Source organism: Rhinatrema bivittatum, chromosome 1 (assembly GCF_901001135.1).
Source record: "Rhinatrema bivittatum chromosome 1, aRhiBiv1.1, whole genome shotgun sequence".
Lineage (NCBI taxonomy): Eukaryota > Metazoa > Chordata > Amphibia > Gymnophiona > Rhinatrematidae > Rhinatrema > Rhinatrema bivittatum.
Window position 1 is genome coordinate 692,734,794 of NC_042615.1, and position 24,194 is coordinate 692,758,987.

At 41.8% G+C, this 24,194-nt stretch overlaps 2 protein-coding genes and 1 long non-coding RNA gene across 3 annotated transcripts in view; 2 read left to right on the top strand and 1 right to left on the bottom strand.

Annotated features, from left to right (window-relative positions):
• Positions 1 to 4,375, bottom strand: part of LOC115075110 — a 77,715-nt gene extending 73,340 nt beyond the window's left edge. Inside the window, exon 1 of the long non-coding RNA XR_003852429.1 lies at positions 4,203 to 4,375. This is a non-coding gene — a long non-coding RNA (uncharacterized LOC115075110). The remainder of the gene's footprint in view (positions 1 to 4,202) is intronic.
• A 104-nt stretch (positions 4,376 to 4,479) lies between these two features.
• Positions 4,480 to 11,771, top strand: F2RL1 (F2R like trypsin receptor 1). Its single transcript, XM_029575301.1, has 2 exons — positions 4,480 to 4,791; positions 9,869 to 11,771. Exons 1-2 carry the CDS (start codon positions 4,710 to 4,712, stop codon positions 10,972 to 10,974), a joined length of 1,188 nt encoding a protein of 395 aa, XP_029431161.1. The 5' UTR covers positions 4,480 to 4,709; the 3' UTR covers positions 10,975 to 11,771.
• Positions 11,772 to 21,116: 9,345 nt separating this feature from the next.
• S100Z (S100 calcium binding protein Z) overlaps positions 21,117 to 24,194 on the top strand; it is an 80,648-nt gene continuing 77,570 nt past the window's right edge. Inside the window, exon 1 of the mRNA XM_029586252.1 lies at positions 21,117 to 21,179. The gene's annotated coding sequence lies outside the window, so the exon portion shown is untranslated. The remainder of the gene's footprint in view (positions 21,180 to 24,194) is intronic.

Below are 24,194 nucleotides of genomic sequence, written 5' to 3' on the forward strand. Positions count from 1 at the left end.
CTGAAGTTAAAACGGTGCTTTATCATCATAAATCGCTCTTTGGAAAATTGCGCAGCCATGTGCATAATAGTGCATTGGGGAAAGGTGTTCTGGGGGGGGGGGGGGGGAAGAGGGGGCAGAGACTGTGCCGGGTTTGTATTTCCACACGTGCGTTTAGATTTTGAAAAGAACGCATATAAGTTTCCCTGAAAACTTTCCTTGTGGGTGGAACTTTGTACAGGTAGATTTCTTGTGATATTTTCAAAACAAGCTTATCTGTTTAAATGTGCTTTGAAAATTGCTGTACCTTAAGGCATATAAACAGTCTAAACACTTATGCAGATGGTTTCCCCCTAAATTCTCTACATAAAAGTGCATGAACCTAGTCATGTAGGCAAAGAAGGTGAACTGTTTTCTAAGCAGTGAGTAAGACTTGACCTGCTTATGGAAGTTATCCAATCTTCCTAATTCTAAGTCTCTTTTTCAAACCACAAAGCACTTTCAACATTGCTTTAATGAGTCATGTCCCTTTCAATTCAGACACTGCAGCTGCAGTACTATTTAACCACAATGTTTTAGGCCCCAGCTTTCCCAAAAGTCAGTTATTGTTTTGCTGCTGCCTTATCCTTTTATTTGAAGGAATAGTCTCACATTTTTGCTTTAGTAGAAAAAAAAACAAAACCCCTAATTCTCCTGTTCCAGCCTGCCAAAATAAAGAACTAAACAAAGCTGCATTTCAATTCATCTCAGCAAGGCCTCAGGTCATGCCCCTAATTCTCGCTACACCTGCAAGCAAAAACGCCAGCCCTTCCCATCTTCATCCCTTTCTCACTTTACTTTCAAACTATTTTCCAGAGCATGCCACAGAGGTGAGCTGAGGGCTGGAGAAAAGATGCACTCACAACTGTTGTCATTCCACAGCAGTTACATCACACTCCAGCCCTCTTGTGGTAATTACATAGGGTTGCCAGGTATCAACTAAATTTGTAACTCAAGGTCACAGCAAAATTAGTCACTCCTTGTGACCTTGGGCAAGTCACTTTACCTTGCATTGCCTCAGGTACAAACTTAGGGGGTCATTTATCAAATCGCATTAGGGCCCCAACACCCGCGATTACGCCATAATGCATGCGATAAATACCGTATCTCAAAATGCATATGCAAATTTTAAATTTTTATTCAAGTGGGAGGAGTTGGGTGGAGTAAATAGAAATGAGGACTGGTTAACGTTGCGTGCGATAACGTAACACACATAATCGCGGAATTTAATGCCAGAAATAACTTCACCTGTTTCCTGAGTGTTATACCTGCGATAACTGTGTGTTATGGCTGAAACGGGATTTATCACCAATCCCGTTTCGGGAGGGGAAAGGAGGAGGGGAGGAGAGAGAGCTTCTGTGAAGGCCTCTGAATTTTGAACGTTTTATACCTCTGGAAGAAGGGGCATTATGAACTTGGGGTGAGGTTTGTGGGGTGAGTTGGGTTTTAGGGGGCAGTTTAACATGAGGTAATACGTACGAGCAGCACAGTTACCATCAGTAAAGATTTACTGTGATTTGGATGGATGAAAGGTGAAAGAGGAGTAGAGATGTACCATGTTCTCGCTACCTAGCTTGATTGCAGCTAGGTAGAGAATGCATCAAGCTAAGTAGAGAGAACATGGTACAAATCTACTCTTTTCAGCTGTCATCACTCCAAATCACATTAAATCTTCAGTAATGGTAACTGTGCTGTTCATATGTATGACTATGCATGTAAAATTGCCCCCCAGAACCCACCCCAAGTTACTAGTGGCCCCTCTTACAGTGATATCAAAAATTAACTGTTTGTTGTGCACTCCCTCCCTCCCCTGCTGTAACAAGTACAGAAACATTATCTATTCAAAGAAAAAACTGTTCTAAGTACAAAGCAGTAAAATAATTTAAAAAATGGTGGGAAGCTAACCTTTGGAGTGACTAAAGACTAGTGGATCTGCGAGGACTTCATGTCACCATTCAGTTAGAACAAGACAGGGAGATGTAAATGTAGATCCTATAAATACACTCAGAGGCTAACAATCTTGTCTGTCACTGCCACTACCTTTTTATTAAATGCACAAAATGGCAAGGAACTGAGCTGTTGATAAAATACATTGACTTCCCTCAATTCTTCTTAGGAACTGAACTGCATATAGAGCAGGGCTTCCCAAACTTTTAGCCAATTTGACCCCATTTTAGCACTTGAAAATTCATATGACCCCTGAAAATGACCAAAACAAATTAGTAATCACCCCCTCAATGGTCACTCCCCCCTCCCTGCAGTCCAGCTGATTCTGCCTCTCAACCTCCACCCTCACCAGTCTATCCATTCTCTTAATCTCCACCCCTTCCAGAGGGCTTTAATCTCCTCCCTTCCAGCAGAACCCCTTTTTCAACTCCCAGCTTCTTCCACCTCCCCAGCCCATCCCTTCTCACCCTCTCCAGCCATTTCCATATCCCCCTAGCTGCTTCCCTCTCGCCCCCAAGTACTTTTTAACCACCTCTCTCTTGCCCTATCTCCCATTCCCTCCTCAATCTCATCTCCCATCCTCTCTCTCAAATCTCCTAGCCTCATTTCCAGTCCTTCTCTCATCCCCCAACTCTTCTTTCTTGGTTGATCGTCTGATATTCCTCTTCCCTCATCCTCCATAGCTAATCCCTCTCTAGCGACTGAACCCTCAAACCCTCCTGCATCTGACCCATTCCTTCAAGCAGCCCCTTCTCCAAACAGCCTCCCTGCCAGGATCAGCAGCAACATTTTCCTTTGGCTCTGGGCTACAGTTGGATGACAACTGATGGGAAAAGAGGGCAGGCAGCTGAAAGGGGCAATATTTTTCTTTTGGGTAAGTTCGGTGGTTGTGCTATGTGGAAAGAGAGGAGCAGTGGCAGTCTCTACTGGCCTATGCACACTCAGTCCTCCCCCTTATGGCTGCTCCCAAGCCCAATGGTGATCTGCAGGTGGCAGCAGCATTAGTAATGAAAATCAGCACAAGACCTGAGCCAGTGCAAGTTTACAGGCTCTGATCCCTCCTCCAGCAGGCCTTTCCCATTACCATGGAAACTCATGGGAGGGTGGGATCATTACAGGGCCTGTTAGTGTGTGCTGGCTCACAGGCCTTACACCATCTTCCACCTGAAGAGCACTGCTGTTTGCAGAAGCTGGAACCCCATTTGGGGTCCCGACCCACAGTTTGGGAAGCCCTGATATAGTGTTTTGCCAATTCCTTCTTGGAGAAACTCATTAGATCCACTAAGAAAAGTTTACAGACCAGGCAAAAGGTTGCTAGAGCCACAGCTGCTATGCAGTGGCACCAACATAACTGGAAAAGTTTGCGTTCTGGTCTCCCTAAGATTGGCGTAAATTGGTGCAGGAGAGGGGAGTAACACACTTTTTCTCTCCCACAGAAACATACACACATATTCTCTCTTTCAGCCACAGATTTTCAGATTCAGGAAATTTTAATGCAAGACAAATGCCCATTTTCAGATTCAGAAAGAGAGACAAATGGCCCAGGCAGATATAAACATGCACTTGCTCACACTCCTGGCACAGATATAAGCACACACGCTTGTACTGTTCTGCTTGTGGGTATTGCTCACGCCGGAGAATTACCAACCCTCCCCCTTACTTCCTCCTACCTCCATCCCAGCAGACCAGCTAAGGAATGGTATTGTAGCATCAAAATGTAAAGTTATTTATTTACAAAGATTTGATCTTCTGGGAGTTTTTTTCCAGTTGATATATATATATTTTTTTTCAGGAATGGTCTGAAATGGACATTGAAAATCAATGTCACTGAACTAACAGATACATTAGCAGATACCTTGTAATGATTTAATGTCCAGGGTTGGTGAAACATAGTTCTTTCCTAGTGTGAGAAATGACTCCAGGTGTTGCTATTGAACAGCCTGGGGTGGGGGGAAGATCTGGTTGAAGAGCCAGATTTTGCTTATTTTCTTGAAAGCGAGGAGGCATGGATCAAGCGAATTGGAAGAAGAGCCTCCCTCTTGCTTCCTCCCCGGGGCAGTCCACTTTGTAGTCTTACCCTACGCCTCCACCTTACTCGCTGCCAGCCTAGTTACAGGCACGTGCACAGGGCACCGTATTTTGAAGGTGCCCACAAATCCAACCCTGGCAGGCACTTCCCCTCCCTACCCTGTAGTGTGTCTTCCACTTCCTCCGGCGCTCGCCCACGGGCCGCATACCTGTCTAGTTCCTACCGCCTGCACATGGAGCCGAGAGGTCCCCGGCTGGGACAAGCCAGCCGCGGCGGTGAGGATCAATGTTGCGGAAGCAAGGAGGGAGGCGTTCCAGCTTGACTCGATTGTTAATGGAACGCTAACCCACCAACTTGGCCAAAATCACCGCCGGCCCTGAAACCGTCACTTAAGAGGAGGAGGAGGGACGCCAACGCTTCTCCAGCCGAAGAGGAAGGCGGTGCCGTGACGTCACGCAATTATCCTTCACACTAGCCCTGTGAGTTTCTGCGAAACTGTGGCCGCAGAGTGAGAGAGAGAGAGTGAGTCGGGCGCTGAAGGAGGGCAGAGGCGCGCGCGTGCCCCTCCCCCCGTGTGGCGCGAGACCCGCGGGGCGCTCGCGGGCTTGCAGGTGTCCCTGGTGCTCTCGGCCGGCCGCTGACCGAGGCTTCGGAGGGAGGGAGGCTAAAAGCCGGGACTCGTCGCCGGACGTCGAGGCTGATTTCGCCGGCGAAGATGAGGACCGCCGACAGGAGCCGCGGGCATCGTGTGGGGCTGCTGCTATTGCTGCTGCTTCCTCTCTTGGCGGAGGGTACAGGTGAGCGAGCGGGAAGGGTAAGAGGAAGAAGGGGGCGGCTGAAGGGGCTCGGAGCGCCCGGCGGGCCGCGTGGGTTTCTTACAGTTCAGTTTCGGGCGGAGTCTCTTGTATTTGTGCTCCCTAGGAGTAAGTGCTGGAGAGGCTGTGGGGCGCCGCCACCTTGTTAAATGTATTAACTTTTCTAACATGTAACAGGTTCTTTATTATTTTGTCAGGAAAGCATTTACACAAAGCCCAATATAACAAGGCGTTGAATAAAGTTTCGCTATGGTTATTCATCCAGCTAACAAAAGAAACCTAATCATAACACGCACCTTTTTTTTTTCCATTTAGAAATAAATTAATACAGTTTCTTTATACTGGGACGTGCTCTCCTGCTGAGGTGGGGAGGAAAGAAGTGGTATGTAGGTGGGAGGAGGGACAGTTTCCTCCCCCCACCCACTTGCACTCTTTTTCTCCCTTTTGTCCACCTCCCATTGTCTATTTTGTAGTTTTACCCTACCGCCATGCATCTGTATGGGTGGGGACTCCCCCTCCCCCCCCCCCTTATCAATGTACTTTTCTCCACCTCACCGTGCATAAGTGTGTATGGGAGGGTTATCCCCCCACGGGCCAGACCAGTGCTGCAGTATTCAGGTTCTAGGAGGCTTCCTGTTCTATAATATGTAAGCTGTGTGCACAGCCCACACCTATGAGAGGATTTCCAGCAGATCCCAATAACTTATCCACTGCAGTTTACAATATGGATTTATTTATTTAAGATTTTAGTCGAATGACAAAAGTTGCCCTTTTGCTAAAATAACCTAGGCAACAGCTTTATTCTTTATCTCCCAGTGATTGTCATGAAGTTTTTAAACCAGTTAAATGTCATATCAAGTAGATAGATTATAAAAAGTTCCAAAGCAGACCTCATTTCTCACAATAATCTGAAATAAGTCCATTTTGAGGGAATATGCAAATCTTTCTGCCACAGTAGTCACGTGAGCCTGTGATCTCTATATACCAATTTGAGTTCTCTACTTCCACTAAAGTGGTGCTGCAGATCTCTGCATGTACCAACTGTAAGTTTTTTTTTTTAAATAAACCCAAAACATTCTCCCTGATAAACTGTAAAGCCAACTGTTATGCTAACTTCAGTTTCAACAGACTGTCAACATTTTTGAAGATAAGGCATGTCCACCATCTATGTAAGTATTTAAATTGCCCACATCCTCTCCAACACAATGGGTTAACATTTTGAGCAATTCTAGTGGGGTTAAACTGGTAATATGCATGTGCAATATGAGCTAATGTTTCATCCATTTATTGTAGCATAAATAATACATTTTATGCACCCGATGCACTGCCAGTCTTCCTCACTTAAAATAATACGCAAATCTGTATTCCAGCTTTCTATAATTTCCAACGGGAGTGAGGTAACCTCCATTAGTATCAAGCTAAGATCATATAAAGCAGAAATTACCCTGATACATCCTTTGAGAGCTTAACTTTTCAAACTTCATCTCTCTAGGAGGATTATTCAGCATTGAGGATCTTTTCAAAGCAGTTTCAAATGCAAATAAAGATATCTTGTATGGGTAGATAAGTCATAAGTCGCTAATTCACAGAAGGGCAGACAGTTAATCAGCTTCCTGTGACTGAGCAAAACGGATTAGTCCCAGTGCTGATTTTCTGCCAGATCATCGACCTGGAACCTTTGAGCTGTGGCAAGTTGTTTCCTTTTTCCCCTGTGCAACCAAAGTGGGAGCTCCAGCTGACCTTGACCTGATACCTTTTTAAACATATTTTTTTTTTGTTACAAAATCACCACTGATTAACTCCATTCATTTCTATATACTCATGTTGGTAGCCAAATATACAAACTGAAATATGGATATTTTTGATGCAAACCAGAGAGAGAGGTGAAGGACTACTAAAATCCACCTCCTGCTGCTATTTTCCATTGCAAATCCCCTCCCCCCACCCCAGCACAGGGAGCATTCTCAGCTAGAGTTTTAAAAAGTTGATTATAATTTATCTTGTGTGCATGCAATAACAGGACAAGCCCTACAAACGTCTTTTGTTTTCAAAACATTAGAAATAATAGTGAGCAGTATTCCAAATTATTAAATTAATACCCTCGGTTTGTTTTTCTAGAAGCACTTAAGATTTTTGTGATTCCATACTTAGACTGTTGCATATTAGAGAATGGTTAACTGCCCAATATACATTTGCAGATTAGGAAAAGCAGTACTACTGTTATTGTTTGGCTTTTAGATAATCTACAATTTTTAATTCTTGGTACTCTTGCTGTTCCAAGTACAGCTAGACATGTGACCAGTATGCTCTGGTAAAAACCTTTTATAGGGATTTGATGTAGTATGTCTTGAAAAACATACAGCTAACTTGGAAGGATGTTCATTTTTAAGAGTCTGTCCAACCCTGAACAGCTGGTTATATGCATTCAAGCAAAAAGATAACTGGTAATAACCAAACAAAAGTTTGAATCCTGACAATGTGTATGGGGCAGGGGCACTCTCCTCTTCACACCCTTCACTTTGTCCCCTTTCCTCACCCCTGTAGGGTGGGTGATGGCAGGAGATAGGGTAGGAGGTGTATACACTCTACTTGTCCCACTTCCCTCCTTTATACACTCTACCTTATAACCTTATCCTTTTCCCCATGTGTGTGAGGGGGGGATGCATTCCTTCTCCCTCTCCTTTTCTTTTCGCCCACCGGCTTCCACTCTTGCTTGCCCCTCCACTCCCTCCTAACTCTGTGCTCTCGCTTGCATCACCCCTCCCACTCTACCTCAGGACGCTTCCTGCCACAGATGGGGACCTGAAATCCCCACCAGCTTTTCTACCACCGTCCCGTTTTCTCTTGCTGGTAGGGTCTAGGTTATTCCACTGCCTTTTTGCTGCCAGTCCTGTCCCCTCTGCTAATCCTACCTTGCTGCCTAATGCTCCTGCAGCTGCCTTTCACCCATCTCCAGGTGAGCATTGCTGCACAGGTGCATGCATAGATGTGCCGCAATGCTCACCTGGGGCCCCTAATATTTTTTATAATATAGAGAGACAGAAAAATATATCAAAAAGGGGGATGAAATGTCACAAGTTGAAATTTGTGAACAGCAGTGCCAATCATCAAACTTGTGCTAATTGAACCCAAAGTTATTTTATGTAATCAAAGAATGGAACAGAGCTGGCCGGAGACCCTTGGTAACGGATATCACTGGCGTTAGGGGAAAGAAGTGCAGCAGCTGTTGCCGATGTGTTTGCATAGTGCAGAGGGGATTTTAATAAACCTTTTTTTTTTAGCAGATTTTTTATTCCTTCTATTATTTGATGTATCAGATAAAGAGAAATGTAAACTTTTTGTTGTTTTTTTTTTAATAGGGGAAATGTGATCACAACCTCCTCCGAAAGGCATACGTGATGAAGGAGGACGGCCACGAACTGTGGTGGTGGTGGGTTCAGGTTGTGGAAGGCAGTAAAACTGTAATTTGTTTTTCCTTAGGAGGAAAAATGATCAACCTGACCACCACAGTTCATGGCTGTCGTCCTTACATCATGAAGTTTTTATAATCAAAGTTTTTTCTATAAATAATAAATACATTGCTCCAGTTTGCTTATATTTCGCTTTTGTCTAAGCCCCTGTCCCCCCTCACCACCCGCTGCAACCAAACAGAACACAGCCAAAAAATAATGCGTCTTCAACTTGAAGAATGCATTCTACCTTAAAAATTTTCTTTTGAAATAACGACAAACGAAATCTAAGACAAGACTATGGCTATTTAAAGAAAAATGTTATATAATGGCCTTGGAGATTTAGATAAGCCTTAAGGATGAAATATGTGCTTATGTAGCATCTTCTCGCATATACTTTATTTTAAACAAAGTGAAAATGTACGTGTATTTTCACATACCCATTGACGCGTGTTAAAAAGGGGTGGTCTAGGAGTGTCCTGGGGCAGGACCAACACTCATGCACGTAAATTGCTATTTTAAGAGATGCCTGTACATTTGCCAGTTAACTCTGTAATTTATACTTGCTAAGTATCTGGCATAAGTGATATTAAAATGTTTAGTGCTGACTGGATGGGAGGTCTGGGTGAACTAGGGAGAATTCTGGCTGAAGAAGCAGGAAGGTCTCAATGACCTGCAGAAATACTGGGCAAGCTGGTGGACTAATTGGTAAACTTATTAATTTCATTTATGCACATGTTTTAAAATTGGCCAGCATACACATGTAAATTGAGACTTGTGAATATAAAATATATATATATATATCCCTTTTATTTTTTTAAAATAGGAAGGAAGAGTATGCGCGTTCAATGCATTGCATGTATTTCTGCCTATGTTGCAGGCTAGAGATACGTGTACTTTATAAAACCCCTTCAGTTATACTTGCATAGATCTGCTTGCAGCCATATGCACACATTGTCTTGAAACTTATCCTCCCTGTTAAGTTATTTAATGCATATTTCAGTAAACTTTATAGGTAGTGTACAGAACAGTAGAGAAACCTGCATTGTAACTTCAGTTAAGTTGCAGTTTATTAGAGAGTGGATATGAGCTAATAGGTTTCTTATTCATTTAATTATTCATTTAATAATTTCTTATTCATATTGCTCTCTTGTTGATTGGTTAGTTATAGTTACTGCTTAGTTCGATGTAAACCGAGTTGATTTGATTTGAATCGAGAAAGTCGGTATATAAAAGCCTTTAATAATAATAATTCAACGCATTAAAAAAAGAAAATTGGTCAACAGCTTAAACCTGGGTAGCTAGAATAGGGGAGGCTGCAAGCCCCAAACCTCAATAGTATTTCTCACACACACACACACTGCTTTCTCAAGAGCGGGGAATACAGTTGGGGAGGGGCTTTGTTTTAGCTATCCACACATTTAAGGTTTGACCTAAAAATATAAATCTTCAAAATTTATATTTATTAAATAAGGCTGGTTTGTATATGCATACATAATACAGTGTACATATAGAGGTTGCTAAGCAATACAAGTTTTGCTAGTTTTACATTTTTGATGCTAAATGTATTTGTTTGACGTTTCATACTAATCTTTATCTCTTTATTTTAGTAAGGAACAGTACAAACGGAACACATGGTGGAAGAAGCTTTATTGGTCAGCAGGTTGAAACAACTAATGGCATTGGAAGTCCTTCATATGCTGTGGATGATTTTACTAAGAAGGTTCTTACTGGAGGACTGACTACTGTTTTCCTTCCTATGGTCTATATTATAGTATTTATCGTTGGCTTACCAAGCAATGCAATGGCTTTGTGGGTCTTTTTCTTCCGGACCAAGAAGAAACATCCAGCTGTAATTTACATGGGTAACTTGGCATTGGCAGATCTCTTGTTTGTCATCTGGTCACCGCTGAAGATTGCATATCATATAAAAGGCAATAACTGGATTTTTGGGGAAGGCCTGTGCAAAGTACTTGTTGGATTTTTTTATGGAAACATGTACTGTTCAATTCTCTTCATGACTTGTCTCAGTGTACAAAGGTACTGGGTCATTGTGAATCCGATGTCACATACTAGGAAGAAGTCTAACATTGCAGTGGGAGTTTCGGTTCTAATATGGATCCTCATCTTACTTGGTACAATTCCGTTGTATCTTGTCAATCAAACTTTATATATTGCTGATCTTCAAATCACAACTTGTCATGACGTTTTGCCTTTGAACACTATGGCATCTGATATGTTTGACTATTTCCTTTCTCTAGCCATTGGGGTCTTTTTTTTCCCAGCTGTTCTTACCATTGTTGCTTACACATTAATGATTAGAACTCTGAATGCTTCCATTACAGATGAAAATATTGGAAAGAAACGAAAGAGAGCCATCAAACTCATTATTACAGTACTGGCCATGTACTTGATCTGCTTCACACCAAGTAATATTCTTCTTGTAGTGCACTATGCATTGATCAAACACAGTTACAAAAGCAATGCGTATGCATTTTATATAGTAGCGCTCTGCCTCTCCTCCATAAACAGTTGCATTGATCCTTTCATCTATTATTTTGTTTCCAAAGATTTTAGAGACAATGTGAAAAATGCTTTCCTTTGCCGAAGTGTACGCACTGTGGAAAGAATGCAAGTTTCTTTTACGTCTATGAAATATTCAAGAAAATCAAATTCTTATACTTCCAGTTCAAATACTACAAAAACAAGTTGCTGAATTTTATTTGTTTTTTATTTTTATTTTTTTACTTACCTGAAGGATGTATAAAATGAGAATTATGGAACATTATTTCCTTTTATGGGAAGTCAACTTTTTTTTTTTTGTTTTCTATTTAAGTGACTTTAGTGTTTTGTTTTTTTAAATATTTTAATTGAAATATTCATATTTAACTATGCAGTTTGTTGTAAATTTTCAAGTAGAAACATTACTAACACAGGTAAGCTATAGGAATGAATAACCAAGGATTTTAAGAGTGTTCAAAAATCAGTAAACCTGAATAGTATTTATCTCAGGATGGACATTTTCACTTTTACGGTTGGACAATGATCTTTTTTTAATGTACATTTTTTAATAAAATGTGATATTAAATCATCTCATTTAATCTAAAATGTATTTGGCTTAGAACTCTGAATTTCTTTGCCTTATTTTATTTGAGAGTTTCTTAAATTATATATGAACTCATCTCCACTAATGGAGAATTTAAACTATTTTGTATATACATGTTCATGGCTAGAATAGGCCTGCAATCCTATGTTATGACTGTGCTATTTTATTTTTGTATTTCCAGTCTGCGATAGTCAAGCTTTGGCATATTAAACAAAATGTTCACAGTATAGTGATAGGTGAGTTTTATTTTGTGCTTTTAGTTTGAATGTATGAACCTATTGTGCGGGATTTTATTAAGGCTGTGATTATTTGCACAATACGAGTGGTTAAAGTTTCAAAAAGTCATTTTATTTGTAAATTTTGTTTCTTAGATGTCATTCTTTTTTTTAAAATAAAAGATGCTTTATATAATACTCACTACTATAAGTACATTTTTAAATTCTAATTACAGATATAACCTTTTGGTTATTGGGACTGTAGGTATATCTTGCAAAAGAAAAACCCACTATTTCTGGTTTCTCTCAGTGGATAGAACCAAACGTTCACGTAGCAGCTGTTGTAAAAGAAGCCTGAAATGTCATCTGAACAAAAAAAAAGATGGCTGGAATATATAGGATGGTGCTCTTCATTCTGCTTATAAACTCTAGTTCATCCAAAAATGTATGCTTTCTTCATATCTCGTATCGCTCAGACCTAGCTGGTTTCAAGCATTTGCAAGAGGCCTTGGAATTATAATAGAGCTTACATGAAAAAGGACATCCAAAGCACATCCTGCCTTAAAAAAAATAACTTATGTGCATGTACTGCTGTAGTGCCAGCCATTAAAACCTTGTAAAAAAGACACTGGTAACTCATATGATATCGGGCCTATTGTAATATGTGTTTTGGTATAGGCTTGGCCCTCAGAAAGCTATGAGTAAACTAATTACAATATAGTAAACCTCCCATACCAAAACAGCACTCAAACAGCAACAACACTACTATTAAAAAGGCAAAACTGGAAATATTGCACCAACTTCTAAAATACCAATCCATTTTCCATTAGGGAAACAAAAGCCAAGCGCAGGCCTGGAATAATTTCAGCACACTAGGCCTGTGCTTAGGATGGCAGAAATCTAGGGACAGCAGGTTGCCTGAAAATTTGCCTTCTTTCAGCTGTGCTGAACCTTACCCGGCAGAGAACAGCCCTTTGCTTCCTGATCCATCTCCTGCCCTCCTAAGTAGTGTACAGAGAACAAAAGTGGGAGGGAGTAAGCCTGGAACAGATACAGGAAAGGGGGGAGCAGTATGGGGAGGTTAGGAAGGGCCGAATGGGGATTATTGGGGGTGAGAAGAGGTGGGGGTTACACTAAGATGCTAGGGGACATGTGGTTATGTGCAAGAGAGAGTAACAAGGTAAGGGAGCAGTGTTTGTGTGTGAGACAGGGAAGGACTGGTGCTGGGTATGTGTATATGTATGTACCAGATAAGGTGGGAGAGTAGAGAGGGGGATGCATAGGGGAGCAGGATTGGAGTATGGTAGGGCACCTTCCTCCTTGCTATCACTGCAGTTCAGATCCTCTCTTCCTTGATCTTGGGTTCCATTCCCCAAGGCTCGTCACCCACTATAAATGTTGCTAGCGGTAAATTTTTATGGGTTGTCATAAGACTTAAGCATAACTACACAGTGCAGTAGTGGCTACCCTTAAGAGAAACATGAGGGGTAACCTGCTTGCCACAGCAGATACCATCATAAGAAGATTGCTGGGTAGACTGGATGGTCCTTTTCTGTCATTGTTACTACGTTGCTTCTCCCTTCTCAGATGCTGGAGCTTGCTCTCCAAGCCCTCTGAGTCATTTCTTCCCTTCTCATTATCCCTCCCCCTTGCCAGATTCCTGTTCTTTTCCCCCTTCTTAAACTTTCCCCATCCTTCCCATCTGCAGTCCTCTCCCCTCTTCATCCCATTTCTGGTCGTCATCCTCTCCTCTCCCCATGTCTGAGATCTCCTCCCTGTACTAATACTTGAGAGCCCCTTTCCTCACCAAATTAAAAAAAAAAATTACAGAAACATGAGGTGGTAAAACATTTTTATAATATAAAAGATGGAAACATTTGCTAATTTCCATTGTGACAACGTTAGTGGTCTTTTTTCGAGAGACTGAGGCAGAGGGGGGAGCATTTTATGCTCCATGTCTAAATGGCTTATCTTATGTAAAAGCTGCTCTCGCTCCTTTACTTTTTTTTGTTTTTAACAAAGGTAGCTCTAGAAATTATATGACCCCCATACCACAGCCTTCAAACAGTCCCACAGCACTGGTGGGGAAATATCATCAGAGCTATTAAGCTCCAAATAATCATGTATAACACCCTTTAACTTAAGGACAAACTCAGAATCCTCTAGTAGGGAGTCATTCAGATGCCAATATCACTGGCCCTGAACATAATTGAACAGACATGGTAAACCATACCGGAGCATGATCTGACCAGGTCATCCTGTCTGAAGGATCCTATTGATAGCACTTTTGTCAATCAAAAAGAAATGCAAGCGGGAATATGACTGATGTGTATGAGTAAAATTCCACGATTTAGGATACCTGGACCGCCACATGTCTAAGTTCCCCTGTGCAATCATAGTTTTTAAAGCATCTCTTGCTGTGCAAGGGGCACTGCTACAGCAGATGGAATTATCTAGGACTGAATTTAACATAATATTAAAATTCCCCCAATAATCGTCACCCCTTCTGCTTTATCCATTAAACCTCACTGAGAGTAACAAAAAAGGACTCTGATAACCTAACTCCCCCCTGGGTCAGCATAGCACGAGCAGAGATCGAATACAACATCTTTTCTGATCAGATTCCCTACTCCAGCATATTTTGCATGCTGGGAGTTTGCTGCCCAGAATCTATGAAGATATTTAGGCGAGTGCATTAATGCCTCAGATCTCCTCTTAAGCATTTCCTGTATAAACACTCTATCCAGCTCCTTATAAAGAAGACATCTTTCTTTGGATGGGTTCAGGCCCTTAACATTTAATGAAACTACCTTTTAACAGAGCCATGTTGATTAGTTGTGCCGTGTGTTAGAATTCCACTACCTCTATGATCAGCACCATTTTCCCCTGCTGGCTCTGAGATCTTCCTTATATACAATCCCGCCCAATGTAAGAATATAAGAAAATGCCATACTGGGTCAGACCAAGGGTCCATCAAGCCCAGCATCCTGTTTCCAACAGTGGCCAATCCAGGCCATAAGAACCTGGCAAGTATCCAAAAACTAAGTCTATTCCATGTTACCATTGCTAATGGCAGTGGCTATTCTCTAAGTGAACTTAATAGCAGGTAATGGACTTCTCCTCCAAGAACTTATCCAATCCTTTTTTAAACCCAGCTATACTAACTGCACGAACCACATTCTCTGGCAACAAATTCCAGAGTTTAATTGTGCGTTGAGTAAAAAAGAACTTTCTCCGATTAGTTTTAAATGTGCCCCATGCTAACTTCATGGAGTGTCCCCTAGTCTTTCTACTATCCGAAAGAGTAAATAACCGATTCACATCTACCCGTTCTAGACCTCTCATGATTTTAAACACCTCTATCATATCCCCCCTCAGTCGTCTCTTCTCCAAGCTGAAAAGTCCTAACCTCTTTAGTCTTTCCTCATAGGGGAGTTGTTCCATTCCCCTTATCATTTTGGTAGCCCTTCTCTGTACCTTCTCCATCGCAATTATATCTTTTTTGAGATGCGGCGACCAGAATTGTACACAGTATTCAAGGTGTGGTCTCACCATGGAGCGATACAGAGGCATTATGACATTTTCCCTTTTATTCATCATTCCTTTTCTAATAATTCCCAACATTGTTTGCTTTTTTGACTGCCGCAGCACACTGAACCGACTATTTCAATGTGTTATCCACTATGACACCTAGATCTCTTTCTTGGGTTGTAGCACCTAATATGGAACCCAACATCGTGTAATTATAGCATGGGTTATTTTTCCCTATATGCATCACCTTGCACTTATCCACATTAAATTTCATCTGCCATTTGGATGCCCAATTTTCCAGTCTCACAAGGTCTTCCTGCAATTTATCACAATCTGCTTGTGATTTAACTACTCTGAACAATTTTGTGTCATCTGCAAATTTGATTATCTCACTCGTCGTATTTCTTTCCAGATCATTTATAAATATATTGAAAAGTAAGGGTCCCAATACAGATCCCTGAGGCACTCCACTGTCCACTCCCTTCCACTGAGAAAATTGCCCATTTAATCCTACTCTCTGTTTCCTGTCTTTTAGCCAGTTTGCAATCCACGAAAGGACATCGCCACCTATCCCATGACTTTTTACTTTTCCTAGAAGCCTCTCATGAGGAACTTTGTCAAACGCCTTCTGAAAATCCAAGTATACTATATCTACCGGTTCACCTTTATCTACATGTTTATTAACTCCTTCAAAAAAGTGAAGCAGATTTGTGAGGCAAGACTTGCCCTGGGTAAAGCCATGCTGACTTTGTTCCATTAAACCATGTCTTTCTATATGTTCTGTGATTTTGATGTTTAGAACACTTTCCACTATTTTTCCTGGCACTGAAGTCAGGCTAACCGGTCTGTAGTTTCCCGGATCGCCCCTGGAGCCCTTTTTAAATATTGGGGTTACATTTGCTATCCTCCAGTCTTCAGGTACAATGGATGATTTTAATGATAAGTTACAAATTTTTACTAATAGGTCTGAAATTTCATTTTTTAGTTCCTTCAGAACTCTGGGGTGTATACCATCCGGTCCAGGTGATTTACTACTCTTCAGTTTGTCAATCAGGCCTACCACATCTTCTAGGTTCACCGTGATTTGATTCAGTCCATCTGAATCATTACCCATGAAAACCTTCTCCATTACGGGTTCCTCTTCAGTAAACACCAAAGCAAAGAAATCATTTAATCTTTCCGCGATGGCCTTATCTTCTCTAAGTGCCCCTTTAACCCCTCGATCATCTAACGGTCCAACTGACTCCCTCACAGGCTTTCTGCTTCGGATATATTTAAAAAAGTTTTTACTGTGAGTTTTTGCCTCTACAGCCAACTTCTTTTCAAATTCTCTCTTAGCCTGTCTTATCAATGTCTTACATTTAACTTGTCAATGTTTATGCTTTATCCTATTTTCTTCTGTTGGATCCTTCTTCCAATTTTTGAATGAAGATCTTTTGGCTAAAATAGCTTCTTTCTCCTCCCCTTTTAACCATGCCGGTAATCGTTTTGCCTTCTTTCCATCTTTCTTAATGTGTGGAATACATCTGGACTGTGCTTCTAGAATGGTATTTTTTAACAATGACCACGCCTCTTGGACATTTTTTACTTTTGTAGCTGCTCCTTTCAGTTTTTTTTCTAACAATTTTTCTCATTTTATCAAAGCTTCCCTTTTGAAAGTTTAGCACGAGACCCTTGGATTTGCACACTGTTCCTTTTCCAGTCATTAAATCAAATTTGATCATATGGGGGTAGATTTTCAAATAGCGCGAATTGGCCTACTTTTGCTGGCGCATCAGGCGCAAGCAAAAGTAAGCTGGATTTTAGTAGATATGCGCGGCTCCGCTAAAAACCTGGATCGGCGCGCGCAAGGCTATTGATTTTGTATAGCCGGCGCGCGCCGAGCCGCGCAGCCTACCCCCGTTCCCTCCGAGGCAGCTCCGAAATCGGAGCGGCCTCGGAGGGAACTTCCTTTTGCCCTCCCCTCCCCTCCCCTCACCTTCCCCTTCCCCTACCTAACCCACCCACCCGGCCCTGTCTAAGCCCCCCCCCTTACCTTTGTGGGGGGATTTACGCCTCCCAGAGGGAGGCGTAAATCCCAGCGTGCCGCCGGGACGCGACCTGGGGGCGGGTACGGAGGGCGTGGCCACGCCCCCGGACTGCCCCGGGCCGTAGCCACGCCCCTGTACCCGCCCCAAAACGCTGCCAACAGGCCCCGAAAACGCAGCTGCGCTCGGTCCCGCCCCCTGACACGCCCCCGACACGCCCCCCTCCGAAAACCCCGGGACTTACGCGAGTCCCGGGGCTCTGCGCGCGCCGGTAGGCCTATGTAAAATAGGCTCACCGGCGTGCAGGGCCCTGCTCGCCTAAATCCGCCCAGATTTGGGCGGATTTAGGCGAGCAGGGCTCTGAAAATGCGCCCCATTATGATCACTATTGCCAAGCGGCCCCACCACCGTTACCTCTCTCACCAAGTCCTGTGCTCCACTGAGAATTAGATCTAAAATTGCTCCCTCTCTCGTCGGTTCCTGAACCAATTGCTCCATAAAGCTATCATTTATTCCATCCAGGAACGTTATCTCTCTAGCGTGACCCGATGATACATTTACCCAGTCTATATTGAGGTAATTGAAGTCTCCCATTATTACTGCACTACCAATTTGGTTAGCTTCCCTAATTTCTCTTAGCATTTCACTGTCCATCTCACCATCTTGACCAGGTGGACGGTAGTATACCCCTATCACTGTAGTCTTCCCTGACACACAAGGGATTTCTACCCATAAAGATTCAATTTTGTATTTAGTCTCATGCAGGATGTTTATCCTGTTGGACTCTATGCCATCCCGGACATAAAGCGCCACACCTCCTCCCGACTGCTCCTCTCTGTCATTGCGATATAATTTGTACCCCGGTATAGCACTGTCCCATTGGTTATCCTCCTTCCACCATGTCTCTGAGATGCCAATTAAGTCTATGTCATCATTTACTGCTATACATTCTAATTCTCCCATCTTACTTCTTAGACTTCTGGCATTAGCATACAAACATTTCAAAGTTTGTTTTTTGTTTGTATTTTTATTCTGCTTTTTAATTGATAGGGATAAGTTAGAATTTTTTAGCTCAGGTGAGTTTTTAGTTACAGGCACTTGGACTACTTTTCTAATTATTGGAACCTCACTGTCGGGATGCCCTAATTCTAATGCATCATTAGTATCCTTTAAAGATACATCTCTCCGAACCATGCGCTGCTGAGCGACTGTCGGCTTTCCCCTTAGAGCAGCTTTTAAACTAGAACAATCTCCTTTTTAAAGGTTAGCGCCAGCAGTTTGGTTCCACCCTGGTTAAGGTGGAGCCCATCCCTTCGGAAGAGACTCCCCCTTCCCCCAAAAGGTTCCCCAGTTCCTAACAAAACTGAATCCCTCTTCCTTGCACCATCGTCTCATCCACGCATTGAGACTCCGGAGCTCTGCCTGCCTCTGGTGACCTGCGTGTGGAACAGGGAGCATTTCAGAGAATGCTACCCTGGAGGTTCTGGATTTAATCTTTCTACCTAAGAGCCTAAATTTGGCTTCCAGAACCTCCCTCCTACATTTTCCTATGTCGTTGGTGCCCACGTGTACCACGGCAGCTGGCTCCTCCCCAGCACTGTCTAAAATCCTATCTAGGTGACGCATACTAGGTGAAGCATACAAGCCCAACTTGTATGCTTTGACAAAATTTATAAACAACCCAACCTCTCTCCCGTCCTCCCTCCCAAAATAGCATGGTTCCCATACCACGCTGATATGTTCATTTTGGTAGACAAATCAAACATATTTCATGGCCATAGCTTGACAAGAGAAACTTGGTAGAGCTCCAATAAAAATGTTGCTGTTGAGAATGTCTCTGCCTTCTTCCACAAATCATATAAAAATAAATAAATGTATTGCATGTAAATCTATTTTGTGAATATTCATTGTGGATATCCTGAAAACAAACCTGTTTATGGCAGTCAAGGACCAGAGTTGGATACCTTTGCAGGAAACCATACAAAGAAATGAATAATGGAAGATTAGTGAGGCAGACAAGAAAGAAGAACTCCAAGTTAATGTTTGCAATAAGAGTAAAAGCAGAAATGGCTCACTCTTCCTACTACCATGGATGCGACCCACAGGTAAGCAAAAGACTCTACAGATTTGGGTTTGACAGTGACGGTAAAAGGCAGCTCCCAGATTAGTATCTGGTTATCTGTGCAAAATAATGAGAAATAGGACTCCCTGACCATGCAGCTCAAGTCCTGCTCTGTTTTATGGCTTTCATGGGCTGGACTTTGCACAAACTTGTTAAAGGCAAAGTCTCAGCTCAGGTTTCAGTGTCCTGGACTACCAATAATACCAGAGGAAGTGATATGTCAGTCTTGGGTGAGGCTTCATTGAAAGTGGATAGGAACAGAGACAAAATTCCCCAAGGTGGTGTAGAGAAGATTAAAGAGAAACTAAAGGAATGTTGTATGAACAGGAATAAACTAGTTTGTTCATACTCTAGATATTTATTTAAAATAGTTGATTTCACATAATAGTCAAGATATGGAAAAATGAACAAAACAAACTAGAAAACAGAGCACACAGAGAACTAGCACACTATAGTGTAGTTGACAACGTTTATACTGAAGACGGCACTTGAAGGTTTGTTTTTTTTCAGTATAAAATATATTTCATGACATTAGATGATAGTTGAAGACCTGCTTGATGATTTCTGAATTATAGACCATAAAGGTTTGGTTGGGCTCAGTAGCATAGTACTATGCTTTTAATTAAATTTAAATTTAATTTTTATTTTAGCAGGAAGTTATGTTGAGTTGAATATCATAATTTACTTTCGGGCCGATACAGTAAAAATCGCGGGCGAGCACCCAGGACACTCTCCTGGGCATGCGATACAGTAAAGTAATTTATTTAAATTAGGGTCCCCGGCAAAAAGAGGCGCTAGGGACACTAGTGCGTCCCTAGCGCCTCTTTTTGGACAGGAGTGGCGGCTGTCAGCGGGTTTGACAGCCGATGCTCAATTTTGCTGGCGTCGGTTCTCGAGCCCGCTGACGGCCACGGATTCGGAAACCAGAAGCCGGCAAAATTGAGCGTCCAGTTTTCAACCCGCGGGCCCATTTTAAATATTTTTTACTTTTTTTAACTTTTGGGGCCTCCGACTTAATATCGCCATGATATTAAGTCAGAGGGTGCACAGAAAAGCAGTTTTTACTGCTTTTCTGTGCACTTCCCCAGTGCCGGCAGAAATTAACGCCTACCTTTGGGTAGGCGCTAATTTCTTAAAGTAAAATGTGTGGCTTGGCTGCACATTTTACTTACTGTATCGCGTGGGAATACCTAATAGGGCCATCAACATGCATTTGCATGTTGCGGGCGCTATTAGGTTCGGAGGGGGGGGGGGGGGTTTGGACGTGCGTTTTCGATGCGCTATTACCCCTTACTGAATAAGGGGTCAAACTAGCACGTCCAAAACACACGTCCAGTGCGTTCCACCAGAGCACACTGTACTGTATCGGCCTGTTTGTTGTGTAATTTGTATGTTTTATTTTGTTGTATTTAATGTTTTGTATATTGTAGTAAATTGCTTTGGAAGATTTTAATGTAAAACCTGGAAAGTGCTTTATAAATTTTATAAATAAATGTGTAGAATTCAAAATCTAAAAAGATTTTTTCTGATATTTATTGTTCATTTCTTCATTCCTTTGCTTTCATCTCTGTTCTCTGATCCATAGCAATGCAATAGCAGTTAAAATATATGCTCCTGCTAGCTTTTGAGTTAGGTGCATACTGGCTGCCCCTGGGAAGTTTTACATATATTATATCTGACAAGGGTTCATCCCTACCACAGAGTCTGCCTATGGAAAGGTGAGTTCTGTTTATTATTAAACACCCTATTTGCACAAGAATGTTAATTTGCATGCTACGCTAGTTAATGTTTAATATACAAACACAACTCTGCTCTGCAGGGTGTTGCTATGATCCTGCTGCTGTGTATGAATCAAGACAGACACCAGGGAGCACGTTTTCCCTCTACACCTAATTTTGCTTTTTCTCTGCAGCGATCTGGGTAAATATTTACATCTTCTGATTGCATTGCTCATTGTTTGATCATCACATCTTTAAATGCCATCTTATCATGCTATTTCACTTCTTGTTTTCTGATCTCTTTACTTGCCAGATATTTAAAAGTGAGGCGTATAACACTCGCGTTTATTACTCATCTCCATTGAAGTATGTAATTTCATTCGTATATTTATTTATTTCAGTATTGTGCCCGTTTAACTGAAAACCACCCACAATGGGTTACAACATAACACTGAAAACAAAAACAATAAAACATCCACAGACCCCCCTAGCTCCTATCCTCACTCCAACAATCGGGCCGATACAGAAAACTTCACAGGAGAGCCGGCAAGTGCCCGCTCTCTCGACGCGCACCCAGGCCACTCTCCTGATTGCGCGATTCAGGAAGCCAAGGTATGCAAACTAGGGCCCGCGGTAAAAAGGAGGTGCTAGGGACACTAGCGCGTCCCTAGCGCCTCCTTATTGACAACGGTAGCTGTCAGCGGGTTTGACAGTCAATGCTTAATTTTACCGGCGTCGGTTGTCGAACCTGCTGACAGCCACGGGTTCGGAAAATGGACGCCTTCAAAATTGAGCGTCCGTTTTCCAACCCATGGGCAGATGTTTTTATTTTTTTTTATCTTTAGGGCCTCCGACTTAATATTGCTATGATATTAAGTCTGAGGGTGTACAGGAAAGCAGTTTTGTCTGCTTTTCTGTACACTTTCCCGGTGCCGGCCAAAATTACCCCTTACTGTATAAAGGCTAAACATAACGTGTCGAAAATGTGCGGCCAAATGGCTCACAGTGGCTGGGCCACGGCCCACCCATGGCTATGCCACTGATATCAGGGTACAAATTATATCACAATGATAGATAGGATCAACTTGGCGGGGGAGGGGGAGAGACGGTGCTTTATGTCCAGGATGGCATTGAGTCTAACAGGAGACTAAATACACAATAGAATCATTATGAGTAGAAATCCTATGTGTGTTGGAGAAGAGTATAGCGACAGGAGTATACTACCATCCAACTAGCCAAAATGATGAGACAGACTATGAAATGCTAAGATAAATTAGGGAAGTTAAACAAATTGGTAGTGCAGTAATAATGAGAGATTTCAATTACCCCAATATTAACTGGGTAAATGTAACATCAGGACATGCTAGAGAAAGTTCCTGGATGGAATAAATGTCAGGAACTGACAAGAGAGGGAGCAATTTTAGAACTAATGGAATGCAGGATTGGGTGAGAAAGGTGACATTGGTGGGCCACTTGGCAATAGTGATCACAACATGATCAAATTTGAATTAATGTAAGGGGGACAATAAATCTACAGCTGTAGCACTAAACTTTCGAAAGAGAGACTTTGATAAAATGAGGAAAACAGAAAAAAAAATGAAAGGTGCAGCTACAAAGGTTAAGAGTGTACAACATTATTTAAAAATACCATCTTAGAAGCACAGTCTAGATGTATTCCACACATTAAGAAAGGTGGAAGGATGTCCAAACAATTGCCAGTCTAGTTAAAAGGTGAAGCAAAAGAGACTGTTTTAGCCAAAAGAACTTTTTTTCAAAAATTGGAAGGAGGATCCATCTGAGGAAAATAGGAAAAAGCATAAGCATTGACAAGTTAAATGTAAAACATTGACAAGACAGGTTAAGAGAGAATTGGAAAAGAAGTTGGCTGTAGAGGCAAAAACTCATAAAAACTTTGTAAAATATATCCAAAGCCTGTGAGGGAGTGAGTTGTACCATTAGAAGATTGAGGGGATAAAGGGGCACTTAGGGAAGATAAGGCTATTGTGGAAAGACTAAATAAAGTCTTTGCTTTAGTATTTACTAATGAAGATGTTGGGGAGATACCCATTCCAGAGATGGTTTTCAAGGGTGATGATTCAGATGAACTGAATCAAATCACGGTAAACCTGGAAGCTATAATAGACCAGAGTGACAAACTGAAGAGTAGCAAATCACCTGGACCAGATGGTATACACCCCAGCATTCTAAGAGAACTCAAAAATGAAATTTCAGGCCTATTGCTTGTAATTTGTAAACTGTCATTAAAATTGTTCATTCTTCCTGAAGACTGGAAGGTGGCCAATGTAACCCTGATATTTAAAAAGGCCTTCAGGGGTGATCCAAGAAACTATAGCCTGGTGAGTCTGACTTTAGTGCCAGGAAAAATCATGGAAACTATTCTAAAGAGCAAAAATCACAGAACACATAGTTAAACATAGTTTAATGGGATACAGCATGGATTTACCCAAGGGACGTTTTTGCCTCACAAATCTTCTACATTTTTTGAAGGGGTTAATAAACGTGGATAAAGGTGAGCTGGTAGATGTAGAATATTTGGATTTTCAAAAGGCGTTTGACAAAGTCCCCTATGAGAAGCTTCTTAGAACATTAATGGGCAATGTACTTTCGTGGATTGCAAATTGGTTAAAAGACAGGAAATAGAGGATTAAATGGTCAGTTTTCTCAGTGGAGAGAGGTAAACAGTGGAATCCCTCAGGGATCTGTACTTGGACTGGTGCTTTTTAATGTATTTATAAATGATTTGGAAAGGGGAATGGTGAGTGAGGTGACAGTTGAAGGGGGATATGTTAGAGGTCTATAAAAACATGAAAGGACTTGAATGTGTAAATGTGAATCGGTTTTACTCTTTCAGATAATACAAGGAACTTAGCAAGTAGAACATTTAAAATAAATCAGAGAACATTCTTTTTCACTCAATGCACAATTAAGCTCTGGAATTCATTGCCAGAGGATGTGATTAAGGCAGTTAGTGTAGCTAAGTTAAAAAAGGTTTGGACAAATTCCTGGAGAAGAAGTCCATAAACAGCTATTAATCAAGTTGACTAACTGAATAGCCATTGCTTATTACTGGCATTAGTAGCATGGGATCTATTTAATGTTTGAATACTTATTAGGTATTTGTAACCTGGATTGGCTTCTGTTGGAAACCGGATGTTGGGCTTGATGGACCCTCGGTCTGACCCAGTATGGCACCTTC

Coding starts and splice junctions, on each gene's coding strand:
- F2RL1 (XM_029575301.1), top strand. CDS start 4,710: ATGAGGACCGCCGACAGGAGCCGCGGGCATCGTGTGGGGCTGCTGCTA. Junction 4,792..9,868: donor TCTCTTGGCGGAGGGTACAG/GTGAGCGAGCGG, acceptor TCTTTATTTTAG/TAAGGAACAGTACAAACGGA.